General features: G+C 48.2%; 1 protein-coding gene across 1 annotated transcript in view; it reads right to left on the reverse strand.

Moving 5' to 3' along the window:
* The window catches only part of LOC119966981 (inactive tyrosine-protein kinase 7-like), a 331,205-nt gene that overhangs the window by 23,103 nt on the left and 289,212 nt on the right, over window positions 1–18,890 (reverse strand). The window contains exons 15-16 of the mRNA XM_038798955.1: window positions 16,581–16,736; window positions 8,951–9,183 (exon numbers count right to left, since the gene is read on the reverse strand). Coding sequence (XP_038654883.1) covers window positions 8,951–9,183; window positions 16,581–16,736 — 389 coding nt within the window. The remainder of the gene's footprint in view (window positions 1–8,950; window positions 9,184–16,580; window positions 16,737–18,890) is intronic.

The raw sequence follows: 18,890 nt of genomic DNA on the forward strand, positions 1-18,890 counted from the left end.
TCCCTCCCTCCTTTCTTGAATAATGGTACCACATCCTCCAGTCGTCCAGCACCTCTCCTATGGCCAGAGAGGAATTGAAAATTATTGCCAGAGCTCCTGCTATTCCCTCCCTTGCCTCACTCAATAGCCTGGAACACATTTCATCTGACCCTGGAGATTTATCTACTTTTATGCCTGCCAGGCCCTCCTCTCAGTACATGTTAATTTCTTTAATTTTATTGCCACACTACCAGGAGGCTTTGGAGAGGATGAAGAGGAGGTTTACCAGGACGTTGCCAGGTCTGGAGCGTGTTAGCTCTGCGGAGAGGCTGAACAACAGAGGTTGAAGGTTGACCTGATAGAGGCCTACAAGATTATATGAGGGACATGGATAGAGTGGATGTTCAGGCACTCTTTCCCAGGGTGGAGGGATCAGTCACCAGGCGGCATAGGCTTAAGGTCCATCTTGTAGGAAAAACTAGAACCAGAGGACACCATCTCAGACTAAAGGGACGATCCTTTAAAACAGAGATGAAGAGGAATTTCTTCAGCCAGAGGGTGGTGAATCTGTGGAACTCTTTTTTTTTTTAAATAATTTTTATTGAGAAATTTTGATTTTATACAACAATAACGCACCTTAGTAACATACCGAAAATAACAATAATATTAACAATCATATACATTCGCCCCATCCCTAATCTGTGGAACTCTTTACCACAGACGGCTGTGGAGACCAAATCACGGAGTGTCTTCCGGTTGCGGTGATGTGGAGCTAAGCCGCACGTTTGGTGGCTCCCACTTTTTTCGGTCTTTTGGGCTCTTTTAAGGGCCTGTAGCGGCGCTGGCTGGACTTTTCCCGGTGGGGGAACACATTTGCGGCTGTCATCTGCCGATGGATGGACTGGACCAGGAGCGGGGCGGTCAAAAAATCGGCTTTGGAGCAGAGAAAGGTGTGAGGCAGGAAAAACAAGATGGCGGTGGGCGGGGAACCGGCAGCGTGGCAGCAGTGGGCGCAGGAGCAGCAGGAGCTGCTTCAGCGCTGTTTCAGAGAGCTGAAAGCTGAGCTCCTGGAACCGCTTAAGGCCTCATTGGACAAGCTTATGGCGACTCAGACGGCTCAGGGCGCAGAGATCCGCGAGTTATGGCAAAAGGCCTCGGAGAACGAGGATGAAATCCTAGGCCTGGCAGTGAAGGTGGAGTTGCACGAGGCGCTTCACAAGAAATGGCAAGCGAGGATGGAGGAGATGGAGAACCTCTCCCGCCGGAAGAACCTGCGGATCCTGGGCCTCCCGGAGGGGCTGGAAGGTTCGGACTTAGGGGCGTATGTGGCCTTGAATCTGAACCCGTTAATGGGCGCAGGGTCCTTCCAAGGGCTCTTGGAGCTGGAGGGTGCCCATCGAGTGCTGCTGAGAAAGCCCAGGCCGAACGAGTCACCAAGGGCGGTGCTGGTCCGTTTTCACCGCTTCGTTGACCGTGAGTGTGTGCTGAGATGGGCAAAGAAAGAGAGGAGCAGCAGGTGGGAGAATGCAGAGATCCGGATTTATCAGGACTGGAGTGCGGAGGTGGAGAAGAGAAGGGCTGGTTTTAATCGGACGAAGGCAGTGCTTCACAAGAAGGGGGTGAATGTCGGCCTGCTACAGCCGGCACGCCTCTGGGTCACTTATAAAGATCGCGGGCTCTACTTTGACTCCCCGGAGGATGCCTGGGCCTTCGTCCAGGCAGAGAAGCTGGACTCGAACTGAGGACTGGGGGGGCTGGGGACTGATGTACACTGTCCGGAGGCATTGTCCCCCCGGTATCCTTTTTTCCTGTTTGCTGTTTTTGTTGGTTCTTTTTTTGCGGCTCTTTAATTATTTATTTTGGTGTTTTTTTGTGGGGAACGGGCCTGGGGGGTTCTGCGGGCACGTGGTGAGCCGAGGGAGAGCTATGGCTGACCAGCGCAGAGGGAGGGGGAGGACCCCCCCCCCCCCCCCCCCCCCGATTCGGCTGGTCACATGTAATGCGAGGGGGCTGAATGGACCGGTGAAGCGGGCCCGGGTGTTGGCGCACTTGAAGGGGCTGGGGGCGGACGTGGCTATGCTCCAGGAGACGCACCTTAAGGTGGCGGATCAGGTGAGGCTGAGAAGAGGGTGTGTTGGACAAGTGTTCCATTCGGGGCTAGATGCGAGGAACCGGGGCGTGGCGATCTTAGTGGGCAAGAGCTTGTTGCTTGTGGCGTCGAGTGTGGTGGCGGACAGCTGTGGCAGATACGTAATGGTGAGTGGTAGGCTTCAAGGGGAGCGGGTGATACTGGTCAATGTGTACGCCCCCAACTGGGACGATGCAGGCTACATGCGGCGTATGCTGAGCCGGATTCCAGACCTGGAGACGGGGGGCTTAATACTGGGAGGAGATTTTATTACTGCGCTGGACCCGGCTCTGGATCGTTCGAGGTCCAAGACGGGCAGGAGGCCGGCGGCGGCCACTGTGCTGAGGGGTTTCATGGACCAGATGGGAGGGGTAGACCCTTGGAGGTTTCTGTGGCCGGGGGGTAGGGAGTTCTTGTTTTTCTCCCACGTCCACAAGGCTTATTCCCGGATCGATTTTTTTTGTCCTCAGCAGGGCGCTAATCCCAAGGGTGGTGGAGGTGGAGTACTCGGCGATAGTCATATCAGACCACGCTCCGCATTCGGTGGACCTGGAGCTGGGGGAGGGGAAGCCCGCTATGGAGGTTAGATGTGGGGCTTCTCTCGGAGGAGGAAATATGTGGGCGGGTCCGCAGGTGCATAGAGGGGTATTTGGAAGCTAATGACAATGGGGAGGTGCAAGTAGGGGTGGTCTGGGAGGCGTTGAAGGCGGTGGTTAGAGGGGAGCTGATATCTATGAGGGCATACAGGGAGAGGGGGGAGAAGGTTGAGAGGGAGGGGCTGGTGGAAGAAATGGTAAGGGTAGACAGGAGGTACGTGGATGTCCAGGAAGAGGGGTTTTTGAGGAAGCGTCGCAGTCTCCAAGCGGAGTTTGATATACTGACCACCCGGAAGGCGGAGGCGCAGTGGAGGAGGGCGCAAGGGGTGGTATATGAGTACGGGGAGAAGGTTCCCGAGAGTGGGGGAGGAGCGGGTGGAGTGCCTGGAGCCCCAATTGAGTTGGAGGAGCTGATCGAGGCGTTGGGGAGCATGCAGTCAGGGAAGGCACCGGGGCCTGACAGGTTCCCGGTGGAGTTTTACAAGAAGTTCTTGGACCTGCTCGGCCTGTTGTTAGTGAGGACCCTGAATGAGGCGAGGGAGAGGGGGCTTTACCCCCGACGATGTTCAGAGCACTAATTTCTCTGATTTTGAAGCGGGATAAGGACCCCCTCCAGTGTGGGTCTTACAGGCCGATCTCGCTCCTCAACGTGGACACGAAGCTGTTGGCCAAGATACTGTCCAGGAGGGTGGAGGATGTGGTTCTGCAGGTCATCCACAAGGACCAAACGGGGTCTGTGAAGGGGAGGCAGCTGAATGTCAACGTGCAGCGGCTTCTTAATGTTATAATGATGTCAGCGTCGGACGGGGAGGTGGAAATAGTGGCATCGCTGGATGCGGAGAAAGTCTTTGATAGTGTGGAGTGGAGTTACCTGTGGGAAGTGTTGAGGAGGTTCGGGTTTGGTGAGGGGTTCATTAGTTGGGTGAGGCTACTGTACAGTGCTCCGGTGGCGAGCGTGGTGACGAATGGGAGGAGGTCGGAGGACTTTCTGCTGTCCTGGGGGACGAGGCAGGGGTGCCCCTTTTCTCCCCTGCTTTTCACGCTAGCGATTGAACCCCTGGCCATTGCACTGAGGGAATCGAGGAACTGGAGGGGGATTGTGCGGGGGGTGGGGGGAGGGGGAGTGAATTGTTAGTGGTGCACATGGGGGACCAGGAGAGAGAGACAGGAGAGCTTCCGTTGAAGAGGGCAGACAGGAGCTTCAGGTATTTGGGAGTCCAGATATGCTGGGGGACCCTGCATAGGTTAAACTTTACGAGGCTGGTGGAGCAGATGGAGGAGGAGTTTAGGAGGTGGGATGTGTTGCCACTCTCCCTAGCGGGCAGGGTCCAGTCGGTTAAGATGACGGTGCTCCCGAGGTTTTTGTTTCTTTTCCAGTGTCTACCCATCATGATTCCGAAGGCTTTCTTTAGGAGGGTTAACAGGAGTAGTTTGGGGTTCGTGTGGGCGCAGAAGACCCCGAGAGTGAGGAGGGTATTCTTGGAGGGAGGCATGGAGGTGGGTGGGCTGGCGTTGCCCAAACTGTGTGGATATTACTGGGCCGCGAATGTGGCAATGATTTGTAGTTGGGTGATGGAGGGGGAGGGAGCTGCATGGAAGAGGATGGAGGCAGCGTCCTGTGTGGGCACGAGTTTGGAGGCACTGGTGACGGCCCCGATGCCACTCCCCCCGGCAAGTTACTGTAAGAGTCCAGTAGTGGTAGCTACCCTCAAAACTGGGGTCAGTGGAGACGTCATAGGGGGGAGGTGAAGGCCTCAGTTTGGTCCCCGATACGGGGGAACCACCGGTTTGTACCAGGGAGGATAGATGGAGGGTTTTTGAGCTGGCATAGGGCAGATAAGGGCGGATGGGGAACCTCTTCCTCGACGGGAAGTTTGCGACCCTAGAGGAGTTGGAGGGGAAGTGGGGTCTCCCCCCAGGGAATACCTTTAGGTATATGCAGATTAGGGCGTTTGTTAGGCGACAGGTGGCGGAGTTTCCGCTGCCGCCGCCAAGGGGGGTTCAGGATAGGGTGCTCTCGGGGATGTGGGTCGGTGAGGGGAGGATCTCTGCAATTTATCAGGTGATGCAGGAAGGGGAAGAGGCCTCGGTGGAGGAGCTGAAAATGAAGTGGGAGGAAGAGCTGGGGGAGGCGATTGACGAGGGGACGTGGGCAGATACCCTGGGATGGGTGGATTCTTCCTCTTCTTGCGCACGGCTTAGTTTAATTCAGCTAAAGGTGCTGCATAGGGCGCATATGACTAGGACCAGGCTGAGCCGGTTCTTTGGGGGTGAGGACAGGTGTGGGAGGTGTTCGGGAAGCCCAGCGAATCACACCCACATGTTGTGGGCTTGTCCGGCGCTGGAGGGTTTCTGGAAGGGGGTGGCGGGGACCTTGTCCAGGGGGTTGGTTCCAGGGTGGAACCGGGCTGGGGGCTCGCTATTTTTGGGGTGGCATCGGAGCTGGGAATGCAGGAGGCGAGAGAGGCCGGTATCCTGGCCTTTGCGTCCCTAGTAGCCTGGCGCAGGATCCTTCTACAGTGGAGGGACGCGAGGCCCCCGAGCCCGGAATCCTGAATCAGTGATATGGCTGGGTTCATTAAACTGGAGAGGGTCAAGTTTGCCCTGAGGGGGTCGGTGCAAGGGTTCCTTCAGCGGTGGCAGCCCTTTCTTGATTTCCTGGCGGAATGTTAGAGGATGGTCAATCTCAGCAGCAACCGAGGGGGGGGGGGGGGGGGGGGGGGGGGGGGCGGGGAGACCTTGGCTCGGTTATGGGGGTTTGTTCATACGGTTCTATGTTTATTACTCTTTTTGTTGTTAATTTATTGCTTTGTATTGGGGGGTTTCTGTTTTTTCTTTTTGTTTTCTTTGTTGGGATAAAATTTGTTGTTGAAAAATCTGAATAAAAATTATTTTTTTAAAAAGACAGAGAGAGATAGGTTCTTAATTAATAAGGGGATCAGGAACAGCGGCTAGGATGAGTAAGTTCTTCGGGATTGAGGATATGTGTGCGAGGGGCGCAGGAAGCCCAGCAAATCATGTCCAAATAATTTGGGCATGCCCGAAGCTTAGAGGGTTTTGGCAGAGTTTTGCTAAGGCAATGTCCACGGTGCTAAAAACACGGGTGGTGCCGAGTCCAGAGGTAGCGATCTTTGGAGTGTCGGAAGAGCCGGGAGTTCAGGGGGCGAAAGAGGCCGACGTCTTGGCCTTTGCCTCCCTGGTAGCCTGGAGACGGATCTTGTTAATGTGGAGGGTCTCGAAGCCCCCGAGTGTAGAGACCTGGGTTAGTGACATGGCTGGGTTTCTCAGTCTCGAGAAAATAAAGTTTGCCTTAAGAGGGTCAATTTTAGGGTTCTCCCGGAGGTGGCAGCCGTTCGTCGACTTTCTCGGGGAAAATTAAAATGTCAGCAGATTCCAAGGTAAGGGGGGTGTGTGGGGCGGGGGTGTGTGTGTGTGTGTGTGTGTGTGTGTGTGTGTGTGTGCGTGCGCGGATTGTTGCTGTATGGTTGAGGTGTGTGAAGATTGGGCTGGGTTGGGGGAAATGTTTATTTTACCATGTTGATATCAATGTTTATGTTACTGTTATAAAGATTTTCAAATACCTCAATAAAATATTATTAAAAACAAATAAGGGGATCAGGGTTATGGGGATAAGGCAGGAGAATTGGGATGAGAAAATATCGGCCATGATTGAATGGCGGAGCAGACTCGATGGGCCGAGTGGCCTAATTCTGCTCCTATGACTTCTGGTCTTATGGTAAAACAACTTAGGATTTTCCCTTATTTTATCTGCTATCCTTTCATGTCCCCTTTTTATTCTCCTAATTTCCTTTTTTAGTTCCCTCTTGCACATACTATATGCCTCTGGGGCTTCTGATGTTTTCAGCCATGAATACCTGCCATAAGCCTCCCTTTCTCTTTATCCAATGCTGTACATCCCTCGATATTCAGGGTTCACTGGATTTGTTGGTCCCACTCTTGTTTTTCATTCCTCTCCCTATTTCCTTCTTGAATACATTCCACTGTTCTGTCACAGATTTACTGAAAGGTATTTGTTCCCAGTCCATTCTGGCCAAATCGTATCTGATCTTATTCAAATCGGCCTCCCCCCAGTTTAGAACTTTGATTTCAGGCCCATCATTGTCCTTTTCCATAACAACCTTGAATCTAACGGAATTATGATCACTGTCTGCAAAATACTCCTCCACTGATACTTCAACCACTTACACAGCTTTGTTACGTAAAATTAAGGTCAGGACCGCCCTCTCTCTTAGGATCTTCTATGTACTGGCTTCAAACTTTTTTCTGAATGCATTTTAAGAATGCTTCCGCTTTATCCAACCCGCTTGTCATCAGAATTCTAATACATTTGTGAAACACAACATTCCTTTCGCAAAACCATGTCAACTGTGCTTAATTGCATTTTCCTAAAGGTCTTGCTATTATTATGCTATTTGGGTGTAGTAGTGGGTGTATTATTTGCTCTTATAATAGATTCCAGCATCTTTCAACTATCTCTTTTGGTCCCCCTCCTTTTGTGAGTAGAGGTGTTATATTTGCAATTTTCTAATTTGCTGGGACTATTCCAAAATTAGAGAATTTTGCAAGATTACTACAAATGCATCCTATTCTTCTAAAACCTCAGGATGCAAGCATCAGGTCCAGGGACCAATTATCCTTGATCCCCATTAGTTTCCCAATATATTTTCTCTAGCAAGTTCCTTTTGCTGGATACAGCTTCAACCAGTGGAGTGTCTTTCCCCAGCCATCACCCACAGATTTCAATTTTGCATGGCTTAGCAGGCAGCTTTTTCTGCAACACAAATGTTAAATACTATAGCTGTACTGTTGGCAGGGTCCAAAGCCGTTGTCGTATCCAATCATCACAGTGATAAATAGTGAGGAGTAAGGCCTTAGATTACAGGACAATATAGATGGGCTGGTTAGATGGGCAGAAGACTGGCAAATGGAATTTAACTATGAAAAGTGTGAAGTTTGGGAGGACTAACAGGGGAATATACAATGAATGGTCAGACCTTAGGAAGTACAGAGGATCAAAGAAACCTTGGTGTGCAATTTCACAGATCTCTGAAGTCAGCAGGGCAGCTTGATAAGGTGGGATATGGGATTCTTGCCTTTGTTAATCAAAACATTGAATATAAGAGGAGGGAGATTTTGTTGGATCTGTATAAAACCTTGGTTAGGCCCCAGCTGGAGTACTGTGTGCAGTTCTAGTCAGCCACTATAGAAAGGATGTGATAGCACTGGAGAGGGTGCAGATGAGATTCACCAGGATATTGCCTGGGCTGGATCGCTTCAGCTTCAGCTATCAAGAGGCTGGGGTTGTTCTTCCTGGAGCAGAAAAGGCTGAGGGAGGACCTGATTGAGGTGCAGAAAATTACATAGATAGGATGGGTAGGAATATACCTTTTCCCTGAGTGGAGGGGTCAATAACCAGGGGACATAGATTTAGGTAATGGGCAGGAGGCTTTGAGGAGATGTCAGGAAAAACCTTTTCACCCAGAGGGTGGTGGGAATCTGGAACTCACTGCCTGGAAGGTAGAGGCGGGAACCCTCGCAACATTTAAGAAGCATTTAGATCAGTACTTAAAAAAACTACGGACTAAGTGCTGGAAAATGGGAGTAGAATCGTTAGTTTCTTGACGATGGGTCGAGGGGCCTCTTTCTGTGCTGTAAAATTCGATGACTCTTATGAGTTATTTCAATACCATGTGGAGTGAAAGGCTGAAGACCAGACTTCAGAAGGCCGAGAACAATCATCCAAATCTACATCTGGTTGATGACGACAAATGCTTTAAGCCTCACCTTTTGCACTATCATGCTGGACTACCCTATCAATAATAATGGAGATGCTGGTGGAGTCTCCACCTCCAGTTAGTGAATGAAGACTCAGCTGAGATTTCATACTCAAGTCTCTGCAGTGGAGGTCAAACCCATAGTCTACTGAGGTGAGGGAGTTACCACTGGGCTAAGCCTGACTCAAAAGCTTATCAGTTTAGATAGATTAGCAAGCATTATTAACTTAATAACTAATTCCCCACACTGCTTAGGGTAATAATACCTTCACTTAGTTTGAAGGCAATTCCAAAAACGCTGACTGGATTTTCGGTTCACAACGTACAAGCAGTTTCCACGTACAAGATTTATTCACAAATGGTGCTGGATTAACATGTTTCAAAACATACCGGGGACATTTTAAAAACTGACTGAGCAACACAATAGAGCAGCTCCCCTTTCAGTCTCTTACCAGATCGACATATTCAGTGATCATGTAGTGTGGCTCCACTTCCCGGCACAGGCCCAGCAGTCTCACCACATTGTTGTGATTCATCTTACTAAACATCTCAAACTCTCGACGGAATTCTAGTTGCAGCTGTTCATCCCGTGTGGTCAGACTCTTCACCAGAACTACCGTCTCTGCTTCACTTTTGTCCATCCCCTTGGCTTTGGCTAAGAAGACCTCGCCATATTCCCCTTTTCCTGTGGTTACAAACATACGAGCAAAGGTTGAACGGCATGTCAAAGTTACAGTCAATATCATCAGTAATGGGGAACAAATTGTTTTTGCCAATATAAATTTGAAAAGAAATATACTTCCACATTCTGCAGACATGGAAGTAAAATTGTTCAGGCCATGAAAAGCTGATATGATGAAGACACTAGGGTAAAGTATTTGATCCTGGCTTCCTACACATCCAGTATCCTTCCCAGGTGGGAAAGTTTCTTTTGGACAAATACTTGAAGGCCAATTATTTCCTCATGTGACCACTCCCCCCCTCCCCTGCAGATGCTTATCAAGCTGTGATACAAATACACAAGACTTAACAGCCTGAATATTTGAAAGACATAGGGGCAGAATTAAAACATTCGGCCCATCGAGTCTGCTCTGCCATTCAATCATGGCTGATATTTTTCTCATCCCCATTTTCCTGCCTTCTCCCCATAATCCCTGATCCCCTTATTAATCAAGAATCTATCTATCTTTGTCTTAAAGACACTCAGTGATTTGGCCTCCACAGCCTTCTGCGGCAAAGCGTTCCACACTTTCACCACCCTCTGGCTGGAGAAATTCCTCCTCATCTCTGTTTTAAAGGATCGTCCCTTTAGTCTGAGGCTGTACCCAAGGACTCTAGTTTCTCCTACTAATGGAAACATCCGCTCCACGTCCACTCTATCCACACAAAAGAACGCGAGGGACAAGCAGGACGGACAAAGCCACAAGAGACCCATCCAAGGGCAAGCTAAAGTCCAAACCAAATTGTAAAAATAAATGCCTGTAAATACGTGTTTGGACTATATTGGGGAATTTAAAATATGTATGCCAACTAAAGGGGGTCACAGCACAGTTGTGAAGATACACGCTTACGAATATATGTGTTGGACTTTTGCTAGGGTTTTCTAATTTATAAATTATGGGATATAAAATATGAAACTCAATAAAAACATTTAAAATAAAAAAGGAAATTAACACAATAGTGAGGAAGGATATTAGTTCGGACAATGCGGAATTAGGATGGGTGGAGCTGAGAAACACTAAGGGGCAAAAACATTAGTGGGTGTTGCATATAGACCCCCAAACTGCAATGATGATGCTGTGAATGGCATTAAAAAGAAAATTAAAGATGCATGTAACAAAGGAACATCTGCAATTATGAGTGATTTTAATCTGCATCTAGATTGGTCAAATCAAATTAGTCACGATACTGTAGAGGAATTATTCCTGCAGTGTACACGGGATGATTTTCTGGACCAATACGTTGAGGAACCAACTAGAGAGCAGGCCATCTTAGACTGGGTACTGTGTAATGAGAATGGAATCATTGGCAGTCTAGTTGTGTGAAAAACCCTTTGGGGATGTGCGACAATAATATGATAGAATTTTTAAAATCAAGATAGAGAGTGAAGTAGTTGATTCTGAGACTGGGGTACTGAATCTTTTTTTTAAAATATAAATTTAGAATACCCAATTATTATTATTTTTTTCCAATTAAGGGGCAATTTAGCATGGCCAATCCACCTAACCTGCACATTTTTGGGTTGTGGGGGTGAAACCCACACAGACATGGGGAGAATGTGTCAACTCCACACAGACAGTGACCCAGGGCCAGAATTCGAACCTGGGTCCTCAGCGCCACAGTCCCAGCACCAGCACTGTGCCACATGCCACCCTTGGGTCCTGAATCTTAATAAAGGAAACTACGATGATATGAGGCACGAGTTGGCTGTGATCAATTGAGGAATGTTACTTAAAGGGATGATGGCAGATAGAAAATGGTAAACATTCAAGAAGCGCATGGGGGAACTGCAACAATTGTTCATTCCTGTCTGGTGCAAAAGTAAAATGGGAAAGGTGGCCAATCCATGGCTTACAAGGGAAATTAGAGATAGTATTCGAACTAAGGAAGAAGGGTACAACAGGACTGAGGATTGGGAACAGTTTAGAATTCAGCAAAGAAGGGGAATATATTGGCAATTGCACTAAGAGCCTCTAGGGGCTGGTCAGGAGGGAGAGTGGAACACAGAGTCTCGCTTTACGCAGACGACCTGCTCCTGTATGTATCGGACCCAGTAGAGGGGATGGAAGGGGCTGGTCAGGGGGGAGAGTGGAACACAGAGTCTCGCTTTACGCAGACGACCTGCTCCTGTATGTATCAGACCCAGTAGAGGGGATGGAAGGGGCTGGTCAGGGGGGAGAGTGGAACACAGAGTCTCACTTTACGCAGACGACCTGCTCCTGTATGTATCGGACCCAGTAGAGGGGATGGAAGGGGCTGGTCAGGGGGGAGAGTGGAACACAGAGTCTCGCTTTACGCAGACGACCTGCTCCTGTATGTATCCCCAGTAGAGGGGATGTAAGAAATCATGAGGATTCTGGGGGAACTTGCCTGGTTTTCAGGGTACAAACTAAATATGGAGAAAAGCGTGATGTTTGCAATCCAGGCAAGGGGACAGGAGCGACGACTGGGGGGGGGGGGGGGGGGAACTGCCTTTTAGAGTGGTCGGGGGAAGCTTTAGGTATCTAGGCATCCAAGTGGTGCAGAAATGGGAACGGTTGCACAAACTTAATCTGGCCCGACTACTAGAACAAATGGAGGACGATATTCGGAGGTGGGACGTGCTCCCGGTGTCATTAGCTGGGAGGGTCCAGACGGTGAAGATGATGGTCCTTCTGAGATTCCCGTTCGTGTTCCACTCTCTCCCCATCTTTATTCCGTGGTTCTTTTTTAAACGGGTTAACAAAGTTTTAACTGGCTTTGTATGAATTTTAAAGAATTTTTAATAGAATTTTCATAGAATTTAGAATTTACAGTGCAGAAGGTGGCCATTCGGCCCATCGGGTCTGCACCGGCTCTTGGAAAGAACACCCTACCCAAGGTTAACACCTCCACCCTATCCCCATAACCCAGTAACCCCACCCAACAATTTTGGACACTAAGGGCAATTTATCATGTCCAATCCACCTAACATACACATCTTTGGACTGTGGGAGGAAACCGGAGCACCCGGAGGAAACCCACGCACACACGGGGAGGATGTGCAGACTCCGCACAGACAGTGACCCAAGCTGGAATTGAACCTGGGGCCCTGGAGCTGTGAAGCGATTGTGCTATCCACAATGCTACCGTGCTGCCCACGGTAAGGGTGGGCAAGAGTCCGCGAGTAAAAAAGAGGATGCTTCAGCGGAGCCGGGGGAGGGTGGGCTGGCGCTGCCAAACTTCAGTAACTATTATTGGGTGGCGGATATAGCCATGATTAGGAAGTGGGTGGTGGGGGGAGGGTCGGCATGGGAGTATATGGAGGCGGCTTCATGTAAGGGCGCCAGTTTAGGGGCGTTGATAACGGAGCCTCTGCAATTCCCGCCGGCCCGGTACTCCACCAGCCCTGTGGTGGAGGCCCTAAGAGTCTGGGGCAATGGAGGAAGCATGTGGGAGCGGCGGGAGCATCGGTCTGGTCTCCAATTTGTAATAATCACCGGTTTGCCGGGAAGGATGGACGGGGGGTTTCGGAGATGGCAGAGGGCAGGAATTGAGAGGATGGGGATATGTTTATAGAGGGGAGCTTTCCTAGCTTGAGGGAGCTGGAGGAGAAATTGGATTGGCAAGGGGAAATAAATTCAGGTACCTGCAGGTGCGGGACTTCCTACGTAAGCAGATCTCAATCTTCCCGCTCCTACCACAAAGGGAGATACAGGACAGGGTAGTTTCCAGAGTGTGGGTGGGAGAAGGGAAGGTCTCTGACATCTATAAGGAACTCATGGGGTCAGAGGACACGCAGACTGAGGAGCTGAAGCGCAAATGGGAAGAGGAGTTAGGAGGAGAGATAGAGGATGGTCTCTGGGCGGATGCATTGAGTCAAAACATCCACAACATGTGCCAGGCTCAGTCTGATACAGTTTAAGGTTGTGAACCGGGCTCACATGACAGTGGCCCGGAGGAGCAGGTTCTTTGGGGTAGAAGATAGGTGCGCAAGGTGTGCGGGGGGGCCAGTGAACCATGGCCACATGTTTTGGACATGCCCAAAGCTCAGGGGATTTTGGCAGGGGTTTGCAGATGTCGTGTCCACGGTATTAAAAACAAGGGTGGCACCAAGTCCGGAGGTGGTGATTTTCGCGGCATCGGGAGATCCGGGAATCCAGGAGGAGAAAGAGGCAGATGTTTTGGCCTTTGCTTCCCTGGTAGCCCGGGGACGGATACTATTATGTTGGAGCGACTCAAAGCCTCCGAAGTCGGAGACCTGGCTATCGGACATGGCTAGCTTTCTGTTTGGAGAAAATCAAGTTCACCTTGCGAGGGTCACTGTTAGGGTTTGCCGAGAGGTGGCAACCGTTTGTCGACTTCTTCGTGGAAAATTAATTGTCAGCAGAAGGAGGGTGGGTGGGTTAATAAAGGTGGGACCTGTAAGGGAGGAAGCAGGTTTTTTGCACTATGTTTACAGACTCATGTACATCGTTTATTTTGTAGTTGTAAAACCAAAAATACCGAAATAAAATTGTTTATTAAAAAAAAAGAAGGGGAATATAGAGTACAAGGGTAAGCTTGCAGGTAACATAAAAACTGACTGTCAAAAGTTGTGACAGATATGTGAAGAGAAAATGATTGGTGAAGACAAATGTAGGTCCCTTACAAGTCAGAAACAGGGGAATGCATAATAGGGGACAAAAAAAAATGGCTCAGCAACTGAGGACACAAATCAGACACCAGAATGGACGGTGGCACAGTGGTTAGCACTGGTGTCTCACAGCGCCAGGGTCCCAGGTTCAATTCCAACCCCGGGTGACTGTCTGTGTGGTGATTGCACTTTCTCCCCTATTTGCGCGGTTTCCTTCGGGGGCTCGTTTCCTCCCACAGTCCAAAGATGTGCGGGTTAGGTGGATTGGCCATGATGAATTGCCCCTTAGTGCCCAAAGAAAAAGGTTAGGTGGGGTTTCTGGGTTATGGGGATAGGGTGGAGGTGTGGTCTGAAGTAGTGTGCTCTTTCCAAGGGCTGGTGCAGACTTGAAGGACTGAATGGCCTCCTTCTGCACTGTAAATTCTATGATTCTATGAAATCTTGGGGAACACCAGGTTTAGTGAGAGGGAGGAACTGAAGGATATCAATATCAGTAGAGAAACGGTGTTGGGGAAATTGATGGGATTGAAGGTTGATAAATCCCCAGGGCTTGATAATCTACATCCCAGAGCACTTAAGGAAGTGGCTGTAGAAATAGTGGATGCATTGGTGGTCATCTTCCAAGGTTCTATAGACTCTGGAACAGTTCAAATAGATTGGAGGATATCTAATGTAACTCCACTATTTAAAAAGGGAGGCAGAGAGAAAACAGGGAATTATAGACCAGTAAGCCCGATGTTGGTAGTGGGGAAAATTCTAAAATCCATTATCAAAGATTTTATAGCAGAGCACTTAGAAAACAGTGGCAGGATCGGACAAATTCAGCATGGATTTATGAAGGGGAAATCGTACTTCACAAATCTACTGGAATTTTTTGAGGATATAACTAGTAAAGTTGGCAAGGGGGAGCCAATGGACATGGTTTACCTGGACTTTCACAAAACTTTCGACAAAGTCCCACAAAGAGGTTAGTGTGTAAAATGAAAGCACATGGGATTGGGGGCAATGTATTGAGATGGAAAGAAAACTGGTTGGCAGACAAGAAACAAAATGGGTCTTTTTCAAATTGGAAGGCAGTGACTAGGGGGGTACTGCAGGGGCCAGTGCTAGAACCCCAGCGATTCACAATATATATATAAATGATTCAGATGAGGGAATTTTAAATGTACTGTCTCCAGATTTTCAGGTGACAAAAAGCTAAGTGGGAAGGTGAGCTGTGAGGAGGATGCAGAGATGCTTCAGTGTGACTTGGACAAGTTGAGTGAGTGGGCAAATGCAGTATAATGTGAATAAATAAGAGGTTACCCACTTTGGGAGCAAAAACAGCAAGGCAGGTTACTGTATGAAAATGGATATAGATTGAGAGGGGGGGATGTGCAATGAAACTTGGGTGTCCTCGCACACTAGTCGCTGCAGGTTCAGCAGGCGTAAAGATGGCAAATGGCATGTTGGCCTTCATAGCGAGAGGATTAGAGTACAGGAGCAGGGACATCTTGCTGAAATAATACCAGGCCTTAGTGAGACTACACCTGGAATATTGTGTGCAGTTTTGTCCTCCTTATCGGAGGAATGATGTTCTTACTATAGAGGGAGTTCAGCGAAGGTTTAGCAGACTGATTCCTGGGATGGCGGGACTGATGTATGAGGAGAGATTGAGTCAGTTAGGATTATGTTCCCTGGAGTTTCGAAGAATGAGGGGGGATCTCACAGAAACCTATAAAATTCTAACAGGTCTGGACAGGGTAGATGTAGGAAGGATGTTCCCGAAGATTCCAGAACCAGGAGTGACAATCTAAGGGTAAAGAGAGGAGAAATTTCTTCACTCAAAGTGGGGAGCCCGTAGAATTCTCTCCCATAGAAAGCAGTTGAGGTCAAAACATTGCATGTTTTCAGGAAGGATTTAGCTGTAGCTCTTGAGGCTGAAGGGACCAAAGGGTATGGGGGTGGGAACAGGATTATGGAGTTGGATGATCAGCCATGATCATAACGAGTGGCAGAACAGGCTTGAAGGGACAAATGGCTTCCTCCTACTCCTATTTTCTATGTTTCTCCACCATTCAATACATTCATGGCTGATCTATTATCTCAACTCCACTTCTCAGCCTACCCCCAATATTAAATAAAGCAAATTACTGCGGATGTTGGAATCTGAAACGAAAGGGAAAATGCTGGAAAATCTCAGCAAGTCTGGCAGCATCTGTAGGGAGAGAAAAGAGCTAACGTTTCGAGTCTGATGACTCTTTGTCAAAACTCCCAATATTCATTGATTCTTTGAGGTCAAAATCTCAGTCTTGAATACACTTAATGATGGAGCATCCATAACCCATTTGAATTGAGGATTCCAAGATTCCCAACCAGCTGAGTGAAGAACTCTCTCTTCATCTCGGTCCTGAATGATTAACCCTTTATATGCCGCCATGTTGTGGGTTCCAACAGACAGAAGAAATAATCTCTGTGTACCTCGGCAAGCCCTTGAAGATCAGATTTCCATTCAATAGGTGCACACATCATTCCTGCTTGCAGAGGATATTTCAATTATTTCATGGTTGAGCATTACTGTATTGAAATATTCCAATATCTCATCCTCTTATCTGGCACTCTGTTACCATGATTAGTCGTGGAGACAGTGGACAATATATCTGCTGCCACATGGACTGTGGGATATTGGTTCTTATGATCTTAGCATTCATGTTATAGCTGGAATTTGTCAACTTAATTAATGCAAAAAGGCAGTGAGGCAAGAGACAAATTATGTCTTTACAACATACCCAAGGTTGTGATTGCCTTGAGATTTGAGCGAGGGAAGTGTAGTTTATCATGCATGCTGTGCCGTTTGTTGGACATGACTGTCATACTGATGTTATTAATGGATGCCTCCTCCTGAATCTCAGCTGTTAGCTGGCCATTCTGCTGCAAAGTCCCACCTGTATTTTAAGAAGAAAATAAAGTTGTCAAAAAATGCACTCAATCCTGCTATTTGAATCATTATAATCCTATACAATATATATATATAAATAAAAATCCATATATATACATTATACAGATATATATATATATATAACACACACACCAGGTGCAAAAGATTCATCAAGGGAAGATTGTATCAGTTCAGCACCTTCCCTGATATCCCAAAGTGCTTTGCAGCCAATGTCATCACTGTTGTAATGTGGGAAATACAGCAGTTAATTTGCACACAAAAATTATTCATGGTATGCTAATTAAGGGATAAATGTTGGCCAGTACACTGAAAACATCTTTGATCCTTTTGGAAAAAATGCCATGAAAGTATTTTATATTCACCTGGGAGGTCAGATGGGATCTTGTTTTAATGACTCACCTGAAAAGCAGCATCTCTGACAATGCAGCACTGTTGTTGCTGCACTGAAGGAAATCTCAATTTTGTGCCAAACTCTCGAGACCCACAACCTCCTGATTCAGGGGCAACAATGCAACCCGCTGAGCCATGGTTGACAATCAAACAACTAATTGCGTTATGAAAGAAGGCCTATGGTGTGTTGGCCTTTATTGGTAGAGGGATTGAGTTCCGGAGCCATGAGGTCATGTTGCAGCTGTACAAAACACTAGTACGGCCGCATTTGGAGTATTGCATACAGTTCTGGTCGCCTCATTATAGGAAGGACGTGGAAGCTTTGGAACGGGTGCAGAGGAGATTTACCAGGATGTTGCCTGGTATGGAGGGAAAATCTTATGAGGAAAGGCTGATGGACTTGAGGTTGTTTTCGTTAGAGAGAAGAAGGTTAAGAGGTGACTTAATAGAGGCATACAAAATGATCAGAGGGTTAGATAGGGTGGACAGTGAGAGCCTTCTCCCGCGGATGGAGGTGGCTAGCACGAGGGGACATAGCCTTAAATTGAGGGGTAATAGATATAGGACAGACGTCAGAGGTAGGTTTTTTACGCAGAGTGGTGAGGCCGTGAATGCCCTACCTGCAACAGTAGTGAACTCGCCAACATTGAGGGCATTTTTTTTTTAAAATTTAGAATACCCAATTCATTTTTCCAATTAAGGGGCAATTTAGTGAGGCCAATCCGCCTACTCTGCACATCTTTGGGTTGTGGGGGCGAAACCCACGCAGACACGGGGAGAATGTGCAAACTCCACACAGACAGTGACCCACAGCTGGGATTCGTACCTGGGACCTCGGCGCCGTGAGGCAACAGGGCTAACCCACTGCGCCACCGTGCTGCCCCACATTGAGGGCATTTAAAAGTTTATTGGATAAGCATATGGATGATAATGGCATAGTGTAGGTTAGATGGCCTTTAGTTTTTGACTTCCCATGTCGGTGCAACATCGTGGGCCGAAGGGCCTGTACTGCGCTGTATCGTTCTATGTTCTATGAAAGTAATTTTTCATTCACTGCATAGATTGCCTTCTGTGCTGTAATTGTTCGGCCATCATGTCCATGATGGTTCTGTACAAAAGCAACTCAGCTAGACCCATTTTCCCAGCTTTTTCTTGTAGCCCGACAAACCTCCTCTCTTCAGATAATGATCCAATTCTTGTTTGAAAGCTGCGATTCAACATGCATCTGCCACATTCTCAGACAGTGCATTCCAGATCCTAACCATTCGCTGCATTTTTCATGTTACCTTTGGTTCTTGTGCCAGTCATCCAAAAATTGTGTCCTCTGGATCTACACCCTTCCACCAATGGAAACAATTCCTCTCTCTTCTTCTTTACGGGCAGCACGGTAGCATAGTGGTTAGCACTATGGCTTCACAGCACTAGAGTCCCAGGTTTGATTGCCACTGGGTCACTGTCTGTGTGGAGTCTGCACGTTCTCCCAGTGTCTGCATGGGTTTCCTCTGGGTGCTCCGGTTTCCTCCCACAGTCCAAAGATGCACAGGTTAGGTGGATTGGCCAGGCTAAATTGCCCTTAGGTTAGATGAGGTTGCAGGTTTATGGGGTAGGGTGGATGTATGGGGTTAAATAGGGTGCTCTTTCCAAGAGCCAATCCAGACTTGATGGGCCGAATGGCCTCTTTCTGCACTGTAAATTCTATGATTCTATCTAACACCTCTTATCAAACTTCCTCTCAACATCTCCTTTTAAG

The sequence above is a fragment of the Scyliorhinus canicula genome, chromosome 6 (genome assembly GCF_902713615.1).
Source record: "Scyliorhinus canicula chromosome 6, sScyCan1.1, whole genome shotgun sequence".
Lineage (NCBI taxonomy): Eukaryota > Metazoa > Chordata > Chondrichthyes > Carcharhiniformes > Scyliorhinidae > Scyliorhinus > Scyliorhinus canicula.